The sequence below is a fragment of the Felis catus genome, chromosome B1 (assembly GCF_018350175.1).
Source record: "Felis catus isolate Fca126 chromosome B1, F.catus_Fca126_mat1.0, whole genome shotgun sequence".
Lineage (NCBI taxonomy): Eukaryota > Metazoa > Chordata > Mammalia > Carnivora > Felidae > Felis > Felis catus.
Genome location: NC_058371.1, coordinates 159,863,832 through 159,883,433, shown reverse-complemented (window position 1 = coordinate 159,883,433; position 19,602 = coordinate 159,863,832). Strand labels below are relative to the sequence as shown.

At 36.5% G+C, this 19,602-nt stretch overlaps 1 protein-coding gene across 9 annotated transcripts in view; it reads right to left on the bottom strand.

Moving 5' to 3' along the window:
- Nucleotides 1-403: 403 nt before the first annotated feature.
- AASDH (aminoadipate-semialdehyde dehydrogenase) overlaps nucleotides 404-19,602 on the bottom strand; it is a 49,012-nt gene continuing 29,813 nt past the window's right edge. For 8 of the 9 annotated variants that reach the window (XM_045056343.1, XM_019829476.3, XM_006931107.4 and 5 more), the window contains 10 exons: nucleotides 15,592-15,833; nucleotides 15,113-15,219; nucleotides 14,213-14,385; nucleotides 13,593-13,785; nucleotides 12,860-12,975; nucleotides 9,993-10,785; nucleotides 5,677-5,840; nucleotides 4,457-4,579; nucleotides 3,501-3,632; nucleotides 955-1,448 (listed from right to left, as the gene is read on the bottom strand). In XM_045056343.1, the coding sequence (XP_044912278.1) occupies nucleotides 1,059-1,448; nucleotides 3,501-3,632; nucleotides 4,457-4,579; nucleotides 5,677-5,840; nucleotides 9,993-10,785; nucleotides 12,860-12,975; nucleotides 13,593-13,785; nucleotides 14,213-14,385; nucleotides 15,113-15,219; nucleotides 15,592-15,833 (2,433 nt within the window). In that variant the 3' untranslated portion in view covers nucleotides 955-1,058. Of the gene's footprint in view, nucleotides 789-954; nucleotides 1,449-3,500; nucleotides 3,633-4,456; nucleotides 4,580-5,676; nucleotides 5,841-9,992; nucleotides 10,786-12,859; nucleotides 12,976-13,592; nucleotides 13,786-14,212; nucleotides 14,386-15,112; nucleotides 15,220-15,591; nucleotides 15,834-19,602 lie in introns of those variants that run through there. The other variant, XM_019829477.2, reaches the window with a different exon arrangement.

Sequence of the window (19,602 nt, the reverse complement as noted above, 5' to 3'; positions counted from 1 at the left end):
ATGTGTGGGGCTTCACCTGTCCTTGGTTCTCTGGCTTCCTTGGTTTTCTTAGTAAACGTCAGGGCCATTCCCTCACGACATGGCCTCTCCGTCTAGCTGCCAGACTTCTCATGTGGCAGCTCTGGGATCCCATGAGAGCAGAAGTGCCCAGCCCTTCTTAAATCTTGGGCTCAGAAGTGACATTAGTGTCACCTCCACTGCATTCTGTTGGTTAAAGCAAATCATAGACCAAGCCCAGGTGCAAGAGGAGACTGCATACAGGGCCTGGCTCCCAGGAGGAGCTATAATTCACCGGGGGCAACTTCATACCAAGCAAATGCAGGTATAAGCAAAGGACTATGGCACTGGAGAAGCAGGTCCAGCCCCAAACCATACACATTAAGAGAATCAGGACACTTAAAAGTACATAGAGTTTTTTCTTTCCTGGTTTTTGTTGTGTTTCCTACCTCCAAGCCAGTGAAAAAAGGACATACAATCACAAAATCTAATAAATTGAGAAATACAGACACAAAAATATTCATCAAGATTTGTATATCAAAAATGGAAAAAAAAAGAGGATAAATCAAAGGATTATAGGAAGAGAGATAAATATATACATAGATATAGTTCAATACTGGTATTTTGTTCACTTAAACATACTAAATAAGGAACCTAATTTGATAAAAAACATCCTACCTCTGAAAACCTTTCGTTAATAGATCTCATTGTAAATAAGTAAATGGTTCATTACATCATGGACTGAGTTTTTAACCCACCAAGTAAACTCTGATCTTCTTTTTCACAGAAGTCTATAAAAAAAAGAAAAAAGCCCAAAGTAAAATATCCATAGCCTAATTCAAAGAGTGCTACTAAATAAATTGATGTTTTTGTTCTGTAATTCCTTTTAAAAGCATTTGTTCCACTATAGGAAGTAAAATATGACCATTCTCCAATAAAGTATCATAGACAAGTTTCTTAAGCAAAAATAATCTTTAGTATAAAATAAGACTAATCCAAATGTTCTGTAACGATAAAATATTTTCAGATATCTCAGATAATCGAATAAGGACTGTACTTGATTATATTTGATGTCCACCCAACAAATCCAGACAATAAACATAATTATTTCTACATCCAATAAGAAGCATTGATTCCCAGACCACAGGAGAAGAAAAGACTTGTCCAGGAAGTTCATACACACTTTGCAATCGTCCACTCTTAGATTCCAAGATCCACAGTTTCCCATCAGTAGATGCTGCTGCCAGCAACATTTCATTGCTACAATCTTGGTAACAGAAAGCAAACGGTGTCGCATACACCTGGGAAGTAGTTTCAAATTTCCACTGGAGGTGACCTTTCATATTACAACAGTAGATAAAGCAATCATGGGAACCAAAAAATATTTCTTGCTCTGATGCTGAGGTACATGGGGATGAAAAGATTGGTTCACTGGTAGAGAACTGCCAAACCTGAAGGACGAGAAAGGCAAAAATAATTCATCTAAGTTCAACAACTGTCCTGTAAAGCTTTAGGAAATTCTTAATAAAAATGTAAGCAATGTAAGCTATTAAATGGTAACTACACACAGAGAGAGGAAATAATGGCTTTTTCTGAAAAGTAGCATTCTCAAATTATACCTCTGTTCCCAGTGGTAAAATCTAGAACAAAATACACTGGAGTGTTCTTACTACATGAGTCACTGCTATGCAGAATATGATGAAATAAAACTAATTTGAACCCCATTCAAGAGCAAGCTATTACTATTATGTTCAGAAACACTAAGTTCAAAGATAAAACTACACTCAGTTTTCAATGTATCTTATTAAAAACTAGATCTTGTTCTATTCTCCTAATGTAAGAAAATGGAAGTGACTGAAAAGGAAAATTTATGTGCAATAATTCAAATTAAAGGTTTAAACAAAAAGCCATGAGTTGTGTGTCTGCCTGTGGATATATACTCTCTACTTATTTTAAAGGTACCATAGACAAACCTGTCGGCCAATATTTTGAAGAAAAGAAGGAAAAGGCACAAGTCTAAGGTAGTGTTTACAGTAAAAGCAGAATAAAAAGCAAACAAAATGAGAACAGTGGGCATCTTCATGAAACAGGATTTGTAATCTTAATTCTGTCCACTTGGAAAAATCATTTTCATCTATGGTTCACCCAAAAAAATAGGAATAACAGTATTTGCCTCTTCTTACTTCTTAGGAATCTAAAGGTGAGAATATGTTCAAACTATTTTGTAAGTAAAAATATTAAGTGAACATCACAAAAGATCTCATCACAAAGTAATTGTCCCACATCAAGGAACTGCCAGGCCAGGCAGAGTGAAAGTAGAATAAAAAGCACCAGAGCAACACTGGCCACCACTGGGCTAACTCAGGGTGGAGTTAGCACTCTCTCAAGTATACAAATAGTCCCCAACAACAAACCTACAGCAGCAGTTGGGCCACCAGTGATAGTCACTTGTGGATAAAGAAGTGGAGATTATCCTCCCCCACCCAAAAAAAGACCTAATGTAATGCAGAAGAAGCCTACCCTGCCAGTCATGAAGTTGAAGATGGCACTTCATACAATGCAATTTGGGTTATGCCACCTATTTTGGTTTTCATAGAAAAAGCAGGGGCATCTTTAAATGTTCAAACCTTGAGATGCCGGAGTGGCTCAGTCGGTTAAATGTGTGAGATTCTTGATTTCGGCTCAGGTCATGATTTCAGTTTTGTGAGTTCGAGCCCCACATCAGGCTCTGTGCTGGCAGCACAGAGCCTGCCTGGGATTCCATCTCTCTCTGTCTGCCCTTAACCCATTCATGCTCTTTCTCTCTCAAAATAAATAAATAAATGTTCAACACCTCAATAGAAATTATAATAAAATTGCCTAAAAACTGGTAAAGTTTTTGTTTGTTTAATGTTTATTTTTGATAGACAAAGCATGAGTGGGGGAGGGACAGAGAGAGAGAGAGAATCCAAGGCAGGTACCAGGCTCTGAGCTGTCAGCACAGAGTCCAACAGGGCGCTCGAACTCATGAACCATAAGATCATGACCTGAGCCAAAGTTGGACGCTCAACTGACTAAGCCACCCAGACGCCCCCAAACTGGTCAAGTTTTTAAAATTGGGGGAGGGCAGGGTGCCTGGATGGCTCAGTTGGTTAAGTGTCTAACTGTATCTCAGCTCATGATCAGGTCACGTTCATAAGTTCAAGCCCTGCATCCAGCTCTGTGCTACCAGCACAGAACCTGCTTAGCATTCTTTCTCTCCCTCCCTACCCCACTTTCTCTTTCTGTCAAAATAAATAAACTTTAAAAAAAATTGGGGGAGGGCACAAATAAAACAGTGTTTGAATCTTTTCAATCTACTATACTCTCATTCCAAAATTAAGAAACCTGTGGCTTGACAATTAAAATCAAACTAGTTTTCAATACAATGACTTAAATGATGATGTTTACAATTTTACTTCAGTGGTCACCAACTATTATGACTTTGAGAAAGATAATGTAAAATGGAACCAGAAATTTTTTACCTGTTCTCCAAAGTGAGTAAAGCAGAGTAAATTTCCATCTACACAGCCAATACAAATATACTGTAGGCAACACCGTGGAGAAGAAAAGAGTGGTTTTCCACAGGAATGTTTCCAAACTGTGTTCCCAGTGGCCTGCCATGAGCAAAAGCAATTCACAGCATTTAAATTATATTACTAATCAATTACCCTTTATGAAACAAACTCATAAAATCTCCCAGGGGCAAAGCTATAAAGATCAGAAAGTGCTATAATGGCATGCTGATATCATAAATGAAGCTAGCATACATATACACAGCTATAAAATTAATCAGTGCTCTTCATAAGAGGTGAGATAAAAACGTACAATAAAACCAGGATATAATTAGAACATAAGATCTATCCTTAAACTATTCTAAGTTTTAATATGACTGAGAAAATTCTACCAATTTAAAAAAAAAACAGATCAAAGACATACATAGAAATCATTTTTAAGGAGTTCTGGTCCAGAGAAAGCTGGACTATAGTTAATCGTTACTAATTAACTATAGTTAATTGTTACTTTTTTTAAAATTGTACCAATTAAAAAAAAAACAGATCAAAGACATACATAGAAATCATTTTTAAGGAGTTCTGGTCCAGTGAAAGCTGGACTATAGTTAATTAAAAACTACTTTAGGGGACACCTGGGTGGCTCAGTCAGTTAAGCATCTGACTCTTGGTTTTGGCTCAAGTCAACATCTCACGGTTTCATGGGTTCGGGCCCCGCACTGGGCTCTGCACTGGCAGTGTGGAGCCTGATAGGGATTCTCGGTCTCCCTCTCTCTGCCCCTCCCCCACTCACACGGTCTCTCTCTCTCTCTCAAAATAAATTAATAAACTTAAATTTTTTTTAAAATACTTCAATTTTTCAGAATTCAAAGCAAAAATAAAACATTCAAGACAAATAATAAAATCAATATATGTTATTTTATGCCTACAGGATGTATAGCCAGTAACAGGCCTCCCAGTGTAGCCACATATAAATGATGTGGTATCAGGCTCAAACAAGGGGACGAAAAGACAGTTCCTCCACATTTTAACTTCCAAACACACTTCTTTTTCTGCAAATAAGAAAACAAATTAATTGGTTTCTGCTGGTGGTTAACAAATCTACATATCTGATTTCTCATATCACCTCTATTTAATTAATGTAAATTTTTATTCTTAGTATAAAAGTAATACAGTCTCACTGTAGAGATTCAAGTTAGTATAAAGATTACAAAGACCACCCAGAGAGAACCACTATAAATATTTCAGCATTTTCCCTTTTGACCTTTTTGGGACATACAATAGTTTAATATAGTTGAGATCATTCTGAATATATACTGGCATCTAATTTAGCTCATTTACTTGGTAAAACTCTATTACTTTAATGCATAATATCTCATCTGAACATAAAATTATTTCTCTACCTTATCACTGAAACTTGTTTCAAACTAATTTCATGGTATCATAAACAAAACCTAGTAATAGACATCTCGGTGCACATAACTGTCCATGTTTCTGATTACTTTGGCAGGATAGAATCCTAGAAGAATTTTACTGAATCAAAGGATATGAAAGCTAGCTGTGGCCCAACTGTTTTCTTCAGAGACTTCACTAGTTACAATGCACCCCCCCCCCCCCCAGCATTTAACATATTCTGGTCTAATACTATCTGGTTATCTATCATGTAGTTTAAATTTTCAATCCTTTGATTACTAAAGATAGGAAACATTTAAATACATTTACTAGACACTTCTTCTTTGGGGTCTTTTATGTTTATATTCCTTGTTTATTTTTCCATGTGTTTATAATTTGTGTTTGTTCTTCCATTTATTCTTATAAATGAATCTTAACTCTGTCACATTTGCTTCAAATGGTTTTCCCCAACTTATCAGGTCTTATTGATATCTTTCCCTTTGTGATTATTTATATTGTCAAGATGGTAATTCTAAGCTCTTTAGATTTAAAAACTCTGAGTAACAAATTTATTTGTGAAAATCTGGTAAGGATGTTAAAAATGTCTTAAGATATTAAGACTGTTAATTAACTCATTCTTCCCAGACCACAATGCTAAACTTAGGGAAGAGTGAATACCGGCCCCCCCTTAGTCAAGAGCACTTGACAGTGTCCTACTCTTCTAAGCTTATGATAAGAAACTGATGAGGTTTCTCACATAAATATCTAAAGCATATGCATGCTGGTCATGAGATCCAATGTAAAGGAGTCCTGTGGTTGGATCCATGGTTGCTGAGCTTTTGACAGCATCCTTGGTAGTAAACATCCAGTATTCTTCTCCACTATTACTTTTCAGAACATAAACTAACCCATTATAACAGCCTGTTGGGAAACAAAATACAAAAGAGGAGATTTAGATACATCACCAGAGAATAATTCTTTAGCCTAAACCATGACCATTTATTTATATTTGACGCTCTTTATGTGTACTACTATGTTCAGCTCAGGTTTAAACTTCAGAAATGTAAAGCAGAAAACCAAATAGTAATCACTTGTAAAAATACCTACTAGTAGGTATACCTCATTTTGTTTTTAAAGTACCATAAAGTGCTTCACTACTGAGAAAACAATGAAGCACAGTGCAGAAGAGAGGCTTTGACAGACCTGGAATCAAATCTCTTCATGGCCATCATTGGGCAAATTACCCAGCATCGCTGAGCCTCAGATTTTCTCCTGCATGTGGACACATCTACTCCAGTGTTATTGTAATAATTACGATAACATGGATTAAAGGGCGCCTGCATGGCTTAGTTGGTTGAGCATCCAACTCTTGATTTGGGCTCAGGTCATGATCTCATGGTTCGTGAGTGTCGGGCTCTGCTTTGGGCCCCATATTGGGCTCTGTGCTGATGATGCACAGCCTGCTTGGGATCCTTTCTCTCTCCAACTCTGCCTCTCCTCCACTTGCTCTTTTTTTCTCAAGATAAAGAAATAAAATATTTTTTAAAAAGATAATATGAATACCCAGTGCACAGGTGTTCAAGAAATGCTAACATTAACAATAGCTAACATTTATTGAGCTTTTACCTTGTGAAGTGTTATATCTGCAGTTTACAGATGACAAAAGGAAGCACAGACAGTTTTACTAGGGTAAAACTACTCAGCTGACATGTGGGTGAGCCAGGATTTGAATCTAAGAAGTCCAGCTTCAGAGCCTATGCACTTAACTACTATAGCAGACTGCTTTTCCCAAACTGCTACAACAGGTGAGAAGCTAGGGCAGGAGTTCCTGACTCGGTGTAGCCAGAATAACTCAGGTGACAGTAGGCGTGGTCAAAACCTACAGAATGAAGATCACTCAAGTTCCCTGCAGTGGATGTAAATCAGGGCAAGCTGATTTTGGGCACTGGTCCACCACTCTTTACACGACTCTGCCTATCCATATAACCACTGCTGCTCATTTGAGGCCCTATTCCAGAGTAACTGCAGTGCTGTTTTCTTTCTAGCAGTTACTATTTAGTAGCAAGAAAGTGGCCTTCTTAGTTATGGTGAAGAAAAATGTCCTACACAGTGAAGTACCCCAGGACTCAGTTGGGTAATGAAAAATTTCCTTCAGTTCATTTCCAGAAGAAAATCTTTGTGACCTTGGGTCAGGCAAAACTTTCTCGGCTAGGACACCAAAAGCATGATCCAGAAAAGAAAATAAATGATAAACTGGACTTCATTAAAATTAAGAACTTCTCTTCAAAAGACATTATGTTAATGAAAGAAAGAGAAAAAAAAGCCACAGCCTAGGAGAAAACATGCAAAACACTTATAGATAAGGGGCTTGTATCCAGAATACATAATATTCTCAGATCCCAACAAGAAAACAAATATAACAACTTAAAAAATGGGCAAAAAATCTGAAAAGTCATAAAAGATACACAGATGGCAAATAAATTCATAAAAAATACATCATTAGTCACTAGGGAAATGCAAATTAAAACCACAGTTTTAACTCAGTTAAGTGTCTGACTTTGGCTCAGGTCATGATCTCACAGTTTGTGGGTTCGAGCTGTGCACTGTCAATGTGAAGCCTGCTTGGGATTCCCTCTCTCCCTCTCCCTCTCCCTCTCTCTCAAAATAAATAAACTTAACAATCTAACCAAAGAAACAAAAAACCATAATGAATGTCTGACTTTTGATTGCAGCTCAAGTCATGATCCCAGAGTCATGGGATTGAGCCCCACATCTGACTCTGCACTGAGCATGGAGCCTCCTTAAGATGCTCTCTCTCTCTCTCTCTCTCTCTCTCCCTCTGCCCCTCTCCCCTGCTCACTCTCTCTAAAATAAAAAATAAAGCCATAATGAAATACTACACCATAACAATCTGACTGGCTAAAATAAAAAGATTTTCAAACTGACAATACCAAGTACTAGCACGGATGTGGAACAGCTGGACCTCTCATACACTGGTGGTTGGAAGGCAAAATGGCTGTCACCAGGAAAATATTTTGGCAATTTCTTACAAAGTTAAAGCTATACTTACTGCATAATCTCCCCCTCCTAGGTACTGACCCAAGTGAAATTAAAAACTTATATTCATATAATATCCTGCTTACAAATGCTTATATCAGTCTTATTTGTAATTGTGAAAAACTGGAAACAACCCAAATGTGAATAGAGTATGATTTGTCCAGACAACAGAATATTCAGCAATAAAAAGAAACTGGATACATTCAATAATAAGGATGAATCTCAAACACATGCTAAGTAGGAGAAGCCAGACTCAAAAGCAAAAATTAGAAAATGTAAAACTAGTGGGACAGAAAACAGATCAGTGGTTGCCTGGGGTTAGGGGTAGGGGAAGGGAAGCCTACAAGTGACACAGACCTTTTGAGTAATGAACTCTTCATTTGGTAGTGGTTACATGACAGTACACATTTGTCAAAACACAGAACTGTAAACTAAAGAGGGCAAGTTTTCCTGTATATAAATTAGATCTTAATTTAAAAATGTCTAGACCCCCATGTGTCCCAGGCTTTGAGTCTAGAAACTTGGGATGCAAACAGTACCTTCAACAAGCTGACTTTCATGGATGGAAATTATTCATGCTCATTCACATATATAACTGAAAGTTCCCTGTAGCATATTTTCAAAATGTATGTGGTCAAAAGGGAAGGATCAAACTCAGATTCAAGTAGATCCTAGCTAGGATAGCACAAGTAGGGAGGCATATTCCTAAGCACTCAGCACAAGATTCCACAAGCATTTAAAGTAAAACTTAATGTAGTAGGGGGAGTAAAGACAATGGTAGTCAAGGACAGGCATTACACCTGGACCCCATATTTAGTAAAGTAAAAGTCACCTATACTTTAATGAAAATGATTAGCAGTTAGTAGCTAACAACACTTAATGAGCCCTCAGTCTGTACCTAGCAATGTACTAAAGGATTTATAAGCAATTATCTCAATCCTCTCAAAAGCTCTATGATGTATGTGGAATTTAAGAAGCAAAACAAATGAGCAAACTGGAAAAAAGAGACAAACCAAGAAACAGATACTTAACTAGAGAGAACAAACTGATGGTCACCAGAGGGGAGCTGGGTGGGGGGATGGGTAAAATAGGGGATGGGGATTAAGAGTACACTTATGACGAATACTAAGTAACATATAAAATTGTTGAATTACTCTATTGTACACCTGAAACTACTATAACACTGTGTTAGCCACACTGGAATTAAAATAAAAACAAACAAACAAAAGCTCTATGATGATTGTAGTGGTTTTAAAATCTGTCCACAAATTCTCTGACACTTTTACTTTCAAGAGATGGAGCCTAAATTCCCCTCCCCTTGAGTGTAGGCCAGGCTTAATGATGTGCAAGGCTTAATGAACACAAGCAAAAATGATGGTATGCAACTTTGGCAACGAGGTCCTAAAAGTACTGCCTTGCTCCTCCCCTCCCCACCGGCCGCCCTCCCCCACTCAGTCTGAGGGAAGTCAGCTGCCAGGTTGTGAGAGCACTCAAGCAGCCTACAGAGAGGTCCATGTGACAAGAACAGAAGCTTCCTGCCACGAACCGGCCAAGAACTGAAGCCTTCTGCCAGCAGCAGTATGAGATAGCTGTCTTGGAAGATTTTTCAGCCCAGTCAAGCCTTCAGATGGCTGCAGCCACATGGGAAACCCTGAGCCAGGACTCCCAGCTAAGCTACTCCTAAATTCCTCACCTTAGAAACTGTGAGATATTTGCTACCCTAAACCATTAAGTTTGGGGACAATTTATGATGCAACGGGTTTTATTTATTATAAAACTAAGAACACTAAGTCCTAAAGGTCATAAGAACACTAAGGTCCTAAGAGGTCCAGCAACTTGTCAAAGTTCACAAAGCTGATAACAGTTTTAGAGCTAGGTTCAAATCCAGAGACTATGACCCAAGACCCACACTGTGAATTAGCATGTGGGTAACCATAATTGACAACAACCAAAGCTACCATACATAGATTTTTAAATTTAACTTGCTCCTACTAGCATTATCATATGGAAACTTACCCACCACAATAAAGTTTCCACACTTAGATACACATGCTGAGGATTCAATTCGACCTCCCAAAATCTGTTCCCATTTCACCTTCCCAGAGTAAAGGTCAACTGCCATCATTCTGTGGGAATGGGAGCCAATGTACACAGTTACAGAGGACTTAGCAGCAGCGGAGATGACAACCAGAGGGGAAGCATCCACACATTTGCCTGTGTCCGTCCTCCACCTCACATGAAGCTCCATTTTCTTGGCTTCTATCACAGATGTTCCCTCGTGAGAAACTTCTGCAACACAGGATGGATCTTTTGACTTCCCAGTAAGAGCTGGAGGACTTAGGCTTGTCACATTCTGAATGTTAGTCTGTGAAATTAAATCGGAAGAACCGGCTGAAGAGCCAAGTCCTAACTTAGTTAAAAACTCCGAATTCAGAGACAAAATCTGACTCCCTCTGCTCACTGCAATAAAAGCAGCTAGCTCATTGTCACAACTTAAAGTCTGGACAGATTTCTGAGGTAAAGATTTTCCACTGATTTCCTCTTGATTAATATCGCTGAATTTTCTTTTCATGGCATAATTCTTGCTAAATAGCAGATCTTCATCTGGAAACACTGTTTGAAGGACGTGATTATAAATCTCTAAAATGGAACTGCTAAGAATAATTTCCAGAAGCCCAGGTATTGATGTGCCAACTAGTTTTTCAATCTCATTGAGGAGCCGTATGGACTTTAAGGAATCTCCACCACTATTTAGGAAGAGTGACTCATCAGGAACCTTCAAAGGATGTTCTGAGAGACTCAGAATAGACTATAGAGGAGAAAAGGGAGAAATGTGGTAAAGACCTAAAACCAAAACATTCAACCAATTTATAGGTAATATATAAAGGATAGTACTTACATTAATGATATGAACAAAAGACACACAAAACAAATATTTTTAATAATTAAATTTTAAAATTATTTTCTTTATAGTAAAGGGAACCATCACCATGCCACCAATTTTATCACAAACTCACTATAAAACTGCAAATTATATTTCTCTTTAGAGTGATTTCCCCACCCATAAAATAGGGCCTAGAATTATAAAAACATGACTTATTAATTATAAAGTCCACAAGATACTAATATCTAATATTTATATAATATGGGAACAATCTTTGTCTTCATTTGCTTCATATAAATTGAAATTATTTTCTAAGAATCTAAAAATGAAGCAGATAAGAGTTTTATCAGAATATCCTTTATTTTCAAACAAAACTATATAATTATATCCTCTTTTCAGAACCCTTCAGAAAACTCCACATTTGTAACAAAAACTGTACTGACCTATGGTTGTAATATATATAAATATATGTATATACATATATACATATATACATATATACATATATATATACATATATTTCAAAATAAATTTAAATTGTAATGTAATATATATGTATATACATATATATACACATATATACATATATATACATGTACACATATATTTCAAAATAAATTTAAATTGTTTCACACACACACACACGCACACACACACAGAACCCCCAACTTACAATGATTTAAGATATCTTAACTTTACAATGATGCAAAAACAATATACATTCAAGGGAAACTGTACTTCAAATTCTGATCTTTTCCCAGTCAAGCGACATGCATTATTATCTCATGATGCTGGGCAGCAGCTAAGAGCCACAGCTTCCAGTCAGCTATGTGATCACAAAACAACTGATATGCTTAGAACTATTCTGTACCCACACAACTATTCTGTTTTTCACTTTCAGTACAGTATTCAATAACTTACATGTAAGATATTCAACAATTTATTATACACAGGGCTTTGTGTCAGATGTTGTCCACCTGTAGGCTAATGTAAGTGTTCTGAGCACACTTAAGGTAGGCTAGACTAAGCTATGATGTTCGGTAGGTGTATTAAATGCATTTTGACTTAGGAAAATTTCAACCTACACTAGGTTTATCACCATGTAACTCCATCATAAGTTGAGGAAGATCTGTATATACAAATTCCATTAAGCAGAAACATACGTGTTGTTACTGCTAGTTCTTCCAGAATAAGGACATAAGTCCTTATGCCACAGATTGTACTATACCAAGATTTGGCCATTTTCTCAACTCTGACAAGAACTGCACTCCCACTGCCCCATTAGGGAAAAGTTATGTCAAGATAGGTCTTGTCTTCCTGTGCCTTTGTGTCTACCTCACTTCCAATAAATTTCTTTATGGCGAGGGAGGCTTGATATTAACCTAGAGAACTCTTAATATAAATTGAATAAACAAAAGTATATTACTTAACATTTGGGCATTAATAATAATTCTTAGAAAAGTTTATCAGACTTATTAGGATGCTAACATTCCCCAAAAATATAACATGACCTCTTCAGAAAAACAAATTTGTATCTTAAAAATTGAACCATGGGGAGCATGGGTAGCTCAGTTGGTTAAGCATCTGACTTTAGCTCAGGTTATGATCTCCTAGTTCGTGAGTTCAAGCCCTGCATCAGGCTCTCTGCATGGAGCCCCCTTTGGATCCTCTGTCTCCCTCTCTCTCTCTGCCCCTCTCCCATTCAAGCGCATTCACGCATAAGCACGTGCACTCTCTCAAAAATAAACATTTAAGGGGTGCCTGGGTGGCTCAGTTGGTTAAGTGGCCAATTTCGGCTCAGGTCATGATCACACAGCTCATGAGTTTGAGCCTCGTGTCAGGCTCTGTGCTGACAGCTCAGAGCCTGGAGCCTGCTTCCAATTCTGTGTCTCCCTCTCTCTCTGCCCCTCCCCTGCTTATGCTGTCTCTGTCTCTCAAAAATAAATAAACACTAAAGAAAATTAAAAAATAAACATTAAAAAAAATTAAAAAGTTGTACCTTCCACAAATGCTGTAATTTTTCCCAAAGTTCCTCTTTTCCATTGAGTTTACACTCAGACTTCAAGTTTATATAGTTTAAATATATCTTGTTTAACTCAGAAACATCAATTTTGCCTTAAAAGAGAAATAATTTTAAAATTTCAGCACAAACCCTTTCTACTATCTTCATTAGTTATAAGAATACATACATTTTTCACTGTAAAAGTTAGAATTCCTATAGAATAGTTTGTGATAGGAAAACCAGTTCTAAAGAAAGCAGTCCCATGCTACCAAAAATGTAGTAGGTAACAGATAAGAAAAGAAGAAAGGAGGAGCTAGTGTTTATCTTAAAGAGTTAAAGAAATGGTCCTACCGACTGAGCAATTACTGCATTTTGATGTAAATATTAGATAAAGATGAAATTGGAAAGGCAATGTGGTCATTAGGAGCATATGTTCTGAAGTCAGTCTTACAATTTCAATTCTACCACTAACCAGCAATATAATTTTGTCAAAATTACTTAACCTCTTTAAGCCTTATTTTCCTTATCTGTAAATGGGAATAATACAACCTACTCCCAGGATTTTCTAGAGATAAATAAAGTGGGTTAATTATACAAAGTACTTAACAGAGGGTCTACCTCAACATATGCCAGTATTACTTAGAATAAGAATTAAGAAGCGTTTAAACTAGTTATGAATACAATTAGTATTCACTTGGCGTTGAAACACATCTGCTTCAAATGATTTTACCATGAGATGTAAATGGTAGAGAATCAATCAACACAAGTTCATCCGGGATGGCATGGCTTGGAAGATGTTCCTGCAGTTCTTTAAAGATGTATTCCTTTACTACATCATTTTTGGACACCATGAACAGAATTAATTTTTCCTGATTATACCATGTAACTGCACAGGACTCTACTTGCTGAAGTCCTTCAGCAACCTGTGAGAGAGATTATCCCAATTTGTCAGAGGACATTTAAAAGCAAACTTCCTAAATGCTCAAACTTCTTATGTCTGAAATCAACACAAATTAAAATGTAAAATAGCTAGAGATTTTTAAAAAATTGATTGCTACTGTTACTGTAGCCAGCACACTGGGTTCTTAATGTTTTTCAAAATAATAGCTCCCAGAGCAAAGTAAACCATTATTTTCAGTTGTTAAAATCCACTCTGTCACTTATTTAAAAAACCATCTCTTTATGCTGAAGGGCCACACTGAATTAGTCATATCTTTTATTGCAATTCATTATTAATACAAAAATCTTAGGTTTAAATAATACTAATAGAGAACCCCAGTACAGAATTGGTGGTGGCTACCTTTAATACCTACATATGTTACTAGATATTTAATATTTAAATAGTCTTACTTGTTGCACAAATTCAATGTTAAGACGTTTGCCATATCGTTTGATCTGACTGTCCTTTCGTCCCAGGAAAAACATCTCTCCATCTTTCACCGTCACCAAGTCTCCCGTGGCTCGCATTGTGCCAAGCGGTACAATCATTTCATCATCAAGAAAACACACTCTGTTTTTGCCACCTTCACAAGATATAAACATCAGTGTAATAAAAAAAAAAACAAATCCATGGGAGGTATATTAAAAACCATCAAATCAAGAACATCTTCAAAAGCTGTTACTGAGTTTCACATTTTGAATATTTATATGGGCAGCACACTTTTAAATATCACCTGACAAAATTAATTAACAATAACCTCAGCAAAATAAGAGACAAAACAAAATTTCTAAAAATATATATGTGATTAAAAAAATTCTGGGGCGCCTGGGTGGCGCAGTCGGTTAAGCGTCCGACTTCAGCCAGGTCACGATCTCGCAGTCCGTGAGTTCGAGCCCCGCGTCGGGCTCTGGGCTGATGGCTCGGAGCCTGGAGCCTGTTTCCGATTCTGTGTCTCCCTCTCTCTCTGCCCCTCCCCCGTTCATGCTCTGTCTCTCTCTGTCCCAAAAATAAATAAAAAACATTGAAAAAAAATTAAAAAAAAAAAAATTCTTAGAATACTGCTTAAAAAGAATTTTGGCTATAAACGTCCAAATTACAGTTTCTAAATTACTTTTATATCTTCCCTAAGAGTATCAGACATTGTTATCTGAAATTATGATAATATTAAATGTTTCATGACTGTGAGAATGAGATTAAAAATTATCATCACTGAAAAGAATACGGGACATAAGACATATTGGTGAAAGAATAAAGTTATCAGATTTTTTTCCTAAAAAAAAATTATTCCCAGTCAATAAATGTAAAACAACCTAAAAATACTTGGCCATTGCCTTCTTGAATTGTGAAACCATTAGTATCTCTGACTTCAACTACTGTTCCAAGCAGTGGAAATCCCAGTGGTACAGGCAATTCACATCTATAAAAACACAACAACCCAAACCATATTTAAAATTTTCATTTGAACAGAATATTTTTCAGTGTATTTAAATCACATTGTACCAAATAAAGAAAAATAAGGCTTTGGTTATGTTAGAATTCAAAGACTGCCAAAAGGAAAAGATTAGGTGGAAAGGTTATCATAGGTTATTTATTGCTGTTTAGTTACAAAAAGTTCTAGCAGGATCTGCAGCACTAGTTATAAGAAAGGTTCTGGATCCCCAGCGTAAAATTCTAGATAAAATAGTATTTCTAAAATTACTACCCCAGTGCCTACCAAAAACATTATTAGTGTTAAGATACTGGAAAAATACAGTTTCTCTCTAACCTATTTAGTAATTGAAGCCCTTACTTCAAAGTAGAGTTAAGAAACTTCTCTGGAATCTTGTAAAAAGTTGCCCAACTTGATACCTCTGTGATACCATAAATATTAAATATTTGTGTTTTATTGCCTACTCCTCTCCAGCTTTTGAGAACAGCCAATGATGGAAATGCTTCACCACCGAGAGCTAATACTCGAAGAGAAGTACTGGCTGATAAAACAGTTGACTTGATAAGCTGAGATCCAAATCTTCGAAGCAATGTTGGTGTTGCCTGTGAACACATTAAAGATAATTTATTTCTTTTCTCTTCTTTTTAAAAAAGTAAATACTGTAATAATTAGTTCAAAGCTTAATACTGGACACCTACATGAAAATTAAGGCTGTTTATTAAACTGTAAGTCATTTTGGAAAACTACTCAGGCAACATTATCTTCTTAATGTGCTATCAATTTCTCTTGAGAAAAAAAACTTGAGAAAAATATTAGTTATGTTTAATTAGGTAATCTAGACAAAACGGTTTAAAGATTAAAAAGGACAAAATATATAAAATCAATTCACATTTCCTTTCCCACTCTCTCTGTAGAAAAATATATAAAAGGTTAAAAAAATGTTCCTAAAACAAAACAATATGAATAAAGATTTTTAAAAACACTTTTATTGAGATATAACAGACATACAATAAACTATACATATTTAAAGCATACAATATAAATTGAGATAAGATATATGGATATGTCAGTGAAACTATTACTATAATCAAAAAAATGAATATATTCTTCAGCCCTAAAATTACCTACTTACCATTATAATTCTTCCCTTCAACTGGACCCCTAACTCCAGACAACACTGATCTATTTCTTAATGATCAGCTGGTATTTTCTAGAATTTTACAAAAATGGAATCACACAGGGGTGCCTGGGTGGCTCAGTCAGTTAAGCGTCCGACTTCGACTCAGGTCATGATCTCACTGTTCATGAGTTAGAGCCCCACATGGGGCTCTGTGCTGACAGCTCAGAGCCTGGAGCCTGCTTCAGATTCTGTGTCTCCTCTCTCTGCCCCCTCCCCAGCTTGCATTCTGTCTCTGTCTCTCAAAAATAAAAACATTAAAAGAAAATTTTTTAAAAATCTTCAAAAAAAAATGGAATCACACAACATAAATTCTATTTTGACCTGACTTATTTCATTCCATATAAATACTTTGTGATGCGCTTATATTGCATGTATCAATTCACTTTTTGTCTCAGTTCAGACTGATATAACAAAGTGCCACAGACTAGGTAGGTTACAAACAATAGAAATTCACTTCTGATAGTTCTGAAGCCTAGAAGTCCAAGATCAGGATGCCACCATGACTGGGCTCTGGTAAAAGCCCTCTCCCAACTTGTTGCATATTCACATGGTGGAAGAGTCTCGGGAGGTCCATGGGGTCTCTTTTCCAAGAGCACTAATCCCACTCATGAGGACTCCATCCTCAGGACCTAAGCACTCCTAAGGGCCTCACCTCCTAACACTATCACAGCATACATTAGAATTTTAACAAATGAATGGGGAGGGAGGAATAATCACTCAGACCATGGGACTTTTCATTGCTGAGTGGTACTCATTGCATAGATCAGGACTAGCATTTGTATTTCCATACAAAATTTAGGATCAATTTGTCAATTTCTACCAAAAAAAGTCTACTAGGATTTTGATAGGAACCATGTTTAATTTAATCTTGACACTATTGAGACTTTAATCCATAAACATGAAATGTCTCTTTATTTAACTCTTTAACTTCTACCAATAATGTTGTTTTTTTTTTTTTTTCTCTTTACTGCACTGGCTAGAATCAGAATAATGTTGACGAGAAGTGACAAAAGCAAACATCCTTGTTTTATTTCCAATCTTAGGGCAAAATCATGCAGTCTTTCACCAAATAGGATATTAGCTGTAGATTTTTTTTTTTTTTAATAGATGCCCTTCATCATGTTGGGGAAGTTCTTTAATTTCTAGAGGTTTTTTTTTTTTTTAATCCCAAGTGTTAGATTTTGCCAAATATTTTTCCTTCATCTGTTGAGGTAATTACATGCTCTTATTTATGTAGTGTATATTATCAATGGATTTTTATTTATTTTTGAGGGAGGGAGGGCATGAGGGGAAGAGAGAGAGAAAGAGAGACAGCAAATGTGGAGGGGGGGGGGCAGAGAGAGGGAGAGAGAGAATCCAAGCAGGTTCTGCACTGTCAACACAGAGCCTGATGTGAAGCTCAAACTCATGAACCATGAAATCATGACCCTAGCCAAAATCAAGAGTTGGACACTTAACCAACTGAGCAACCTGGGTGCCCCTATCAGTGGATTTTTAGATGTTAAGCCAACTGTGCATTCCTGGGATACATCCCACTTGCTCACATTTTAAATTTACTGAAACTGGTTTTGTGGTTGAGAATATGATCAATGTGCTTGAAAAGAATGTATTCTGCATTTACTGGATAGAGTGTTCTATAAATGGGATTTGGTTGATAATTTTGTTCGAGTCTTATATGTTCTGATTTCTAGTTTTTCATTCAGTTGTTAAAAACGAGGTATTAAAATTTTGAACCATTGGGTTATCTAGTTCTCATTTCTGTCTAGTTTTGCTTTATGTATTCGGAGCTTCTAGTTTTAGGGGGATATACATTTATAATTGTTACATCTTCTTGATTTACCAATGTAGCTCCTAATGTACTGACCATTTTATCATTATGAAATGTTTTGTTGCTTGTTTTTGTTTGCTTGTTTGTTAGTAACTAGCCTGGGCTAAATCTGTAGTCTGTCTTTCCAGTGATGTGTGGCCACTAATGTCATTGCTCAGTTTTACATATATAGTCTTATTTTCAATTTTATATCTTACTTCCTATGGGTCATCCTTGTGTGTGCATAGCTCAGTAGTCAAGCAATGACTGGACAAACTGTCCACAGAGATGGATCTGTGTGGATAGATGAGCTCAAAGTTTAGGCCATTTTCAAGCTTAACCAAGCTTTTATTTTCCATGGGCCCTTTTGGGTCTCTAACGTATACGCACACAACCTCAAGGTCAGCCAAGAATCTGCTTGGGCTCTCTGGTCTCTGACTCACAAGTGCAGCCTTAGCCAGAATGTGCTTGCCCTCCCCTCCACCACAACCTCAGACTACTGAAGTTTTTGCCCTCTTTGCTGGCGTACTTCATCATTTTCACAGACAGTGCTGTTGGGCATGGATATAACCTACCATTCCAAGTTGAATAAACTCCCTTATAAACAGTGGGTCCTGACAGAAAAGTCTGTTTTGACTGAGCTGGGGCTGGCAGGAAGAGCAGCTCAGTCTAGAATGCCACAAATTCCCATTATTTTTATCCAAAATTAAAAAGTTTAAAAACAATTTTCAGATCAATGTACGCCTCTGGTTGATTTCTAAAGTGTTGGAGTAGTTGCTTTTGTTAATTTTGTCCAGCTTTCTAGTTGCTTTTTGGGGAGAGGATCTGCCAATCTCTTTACTTGACCATAGAAAATTTCCATGTGAATCAAGATTTTTAAATAGTTTCTTTCAGTAAAAGATGCAGCATTAATGGACAACTTGAATTTTAATTCAAAAAGATGACTTAAAGTCTTGGTTTGTCAAAATATTTAAGTAACAGAATGACCCTACATCCCAATATGAATTTATTGTTCCAGATTCTTGTCTAGGAATTTAGCACCTCCGTTCACTCTCAACATTCAGGGTCTGGGGTAATAAATTATAATGGCCACCCTATTTATAAGGCATCCTCAACCAAATTAACTGTTCTACCAAGTTTTACGATAAGGAAAATCTCTTGTCAAACTGAAATGTTCTGGCCTTCATTTCCGGTGCTAAAAATAACTTAAACTTTGAACTTTATAAATAAATGCACAGCTATGAATACTCAGCAAGATAAAGCAAAGTAACACTTTTCAGATACTCAAACTGAAATGATAAAATTTAGCGGCAAAATACTAGTCAATATACATACTTTGTTACCAAATCATTCTAGGCACACAGAAATAGGACTTAGGAAATAA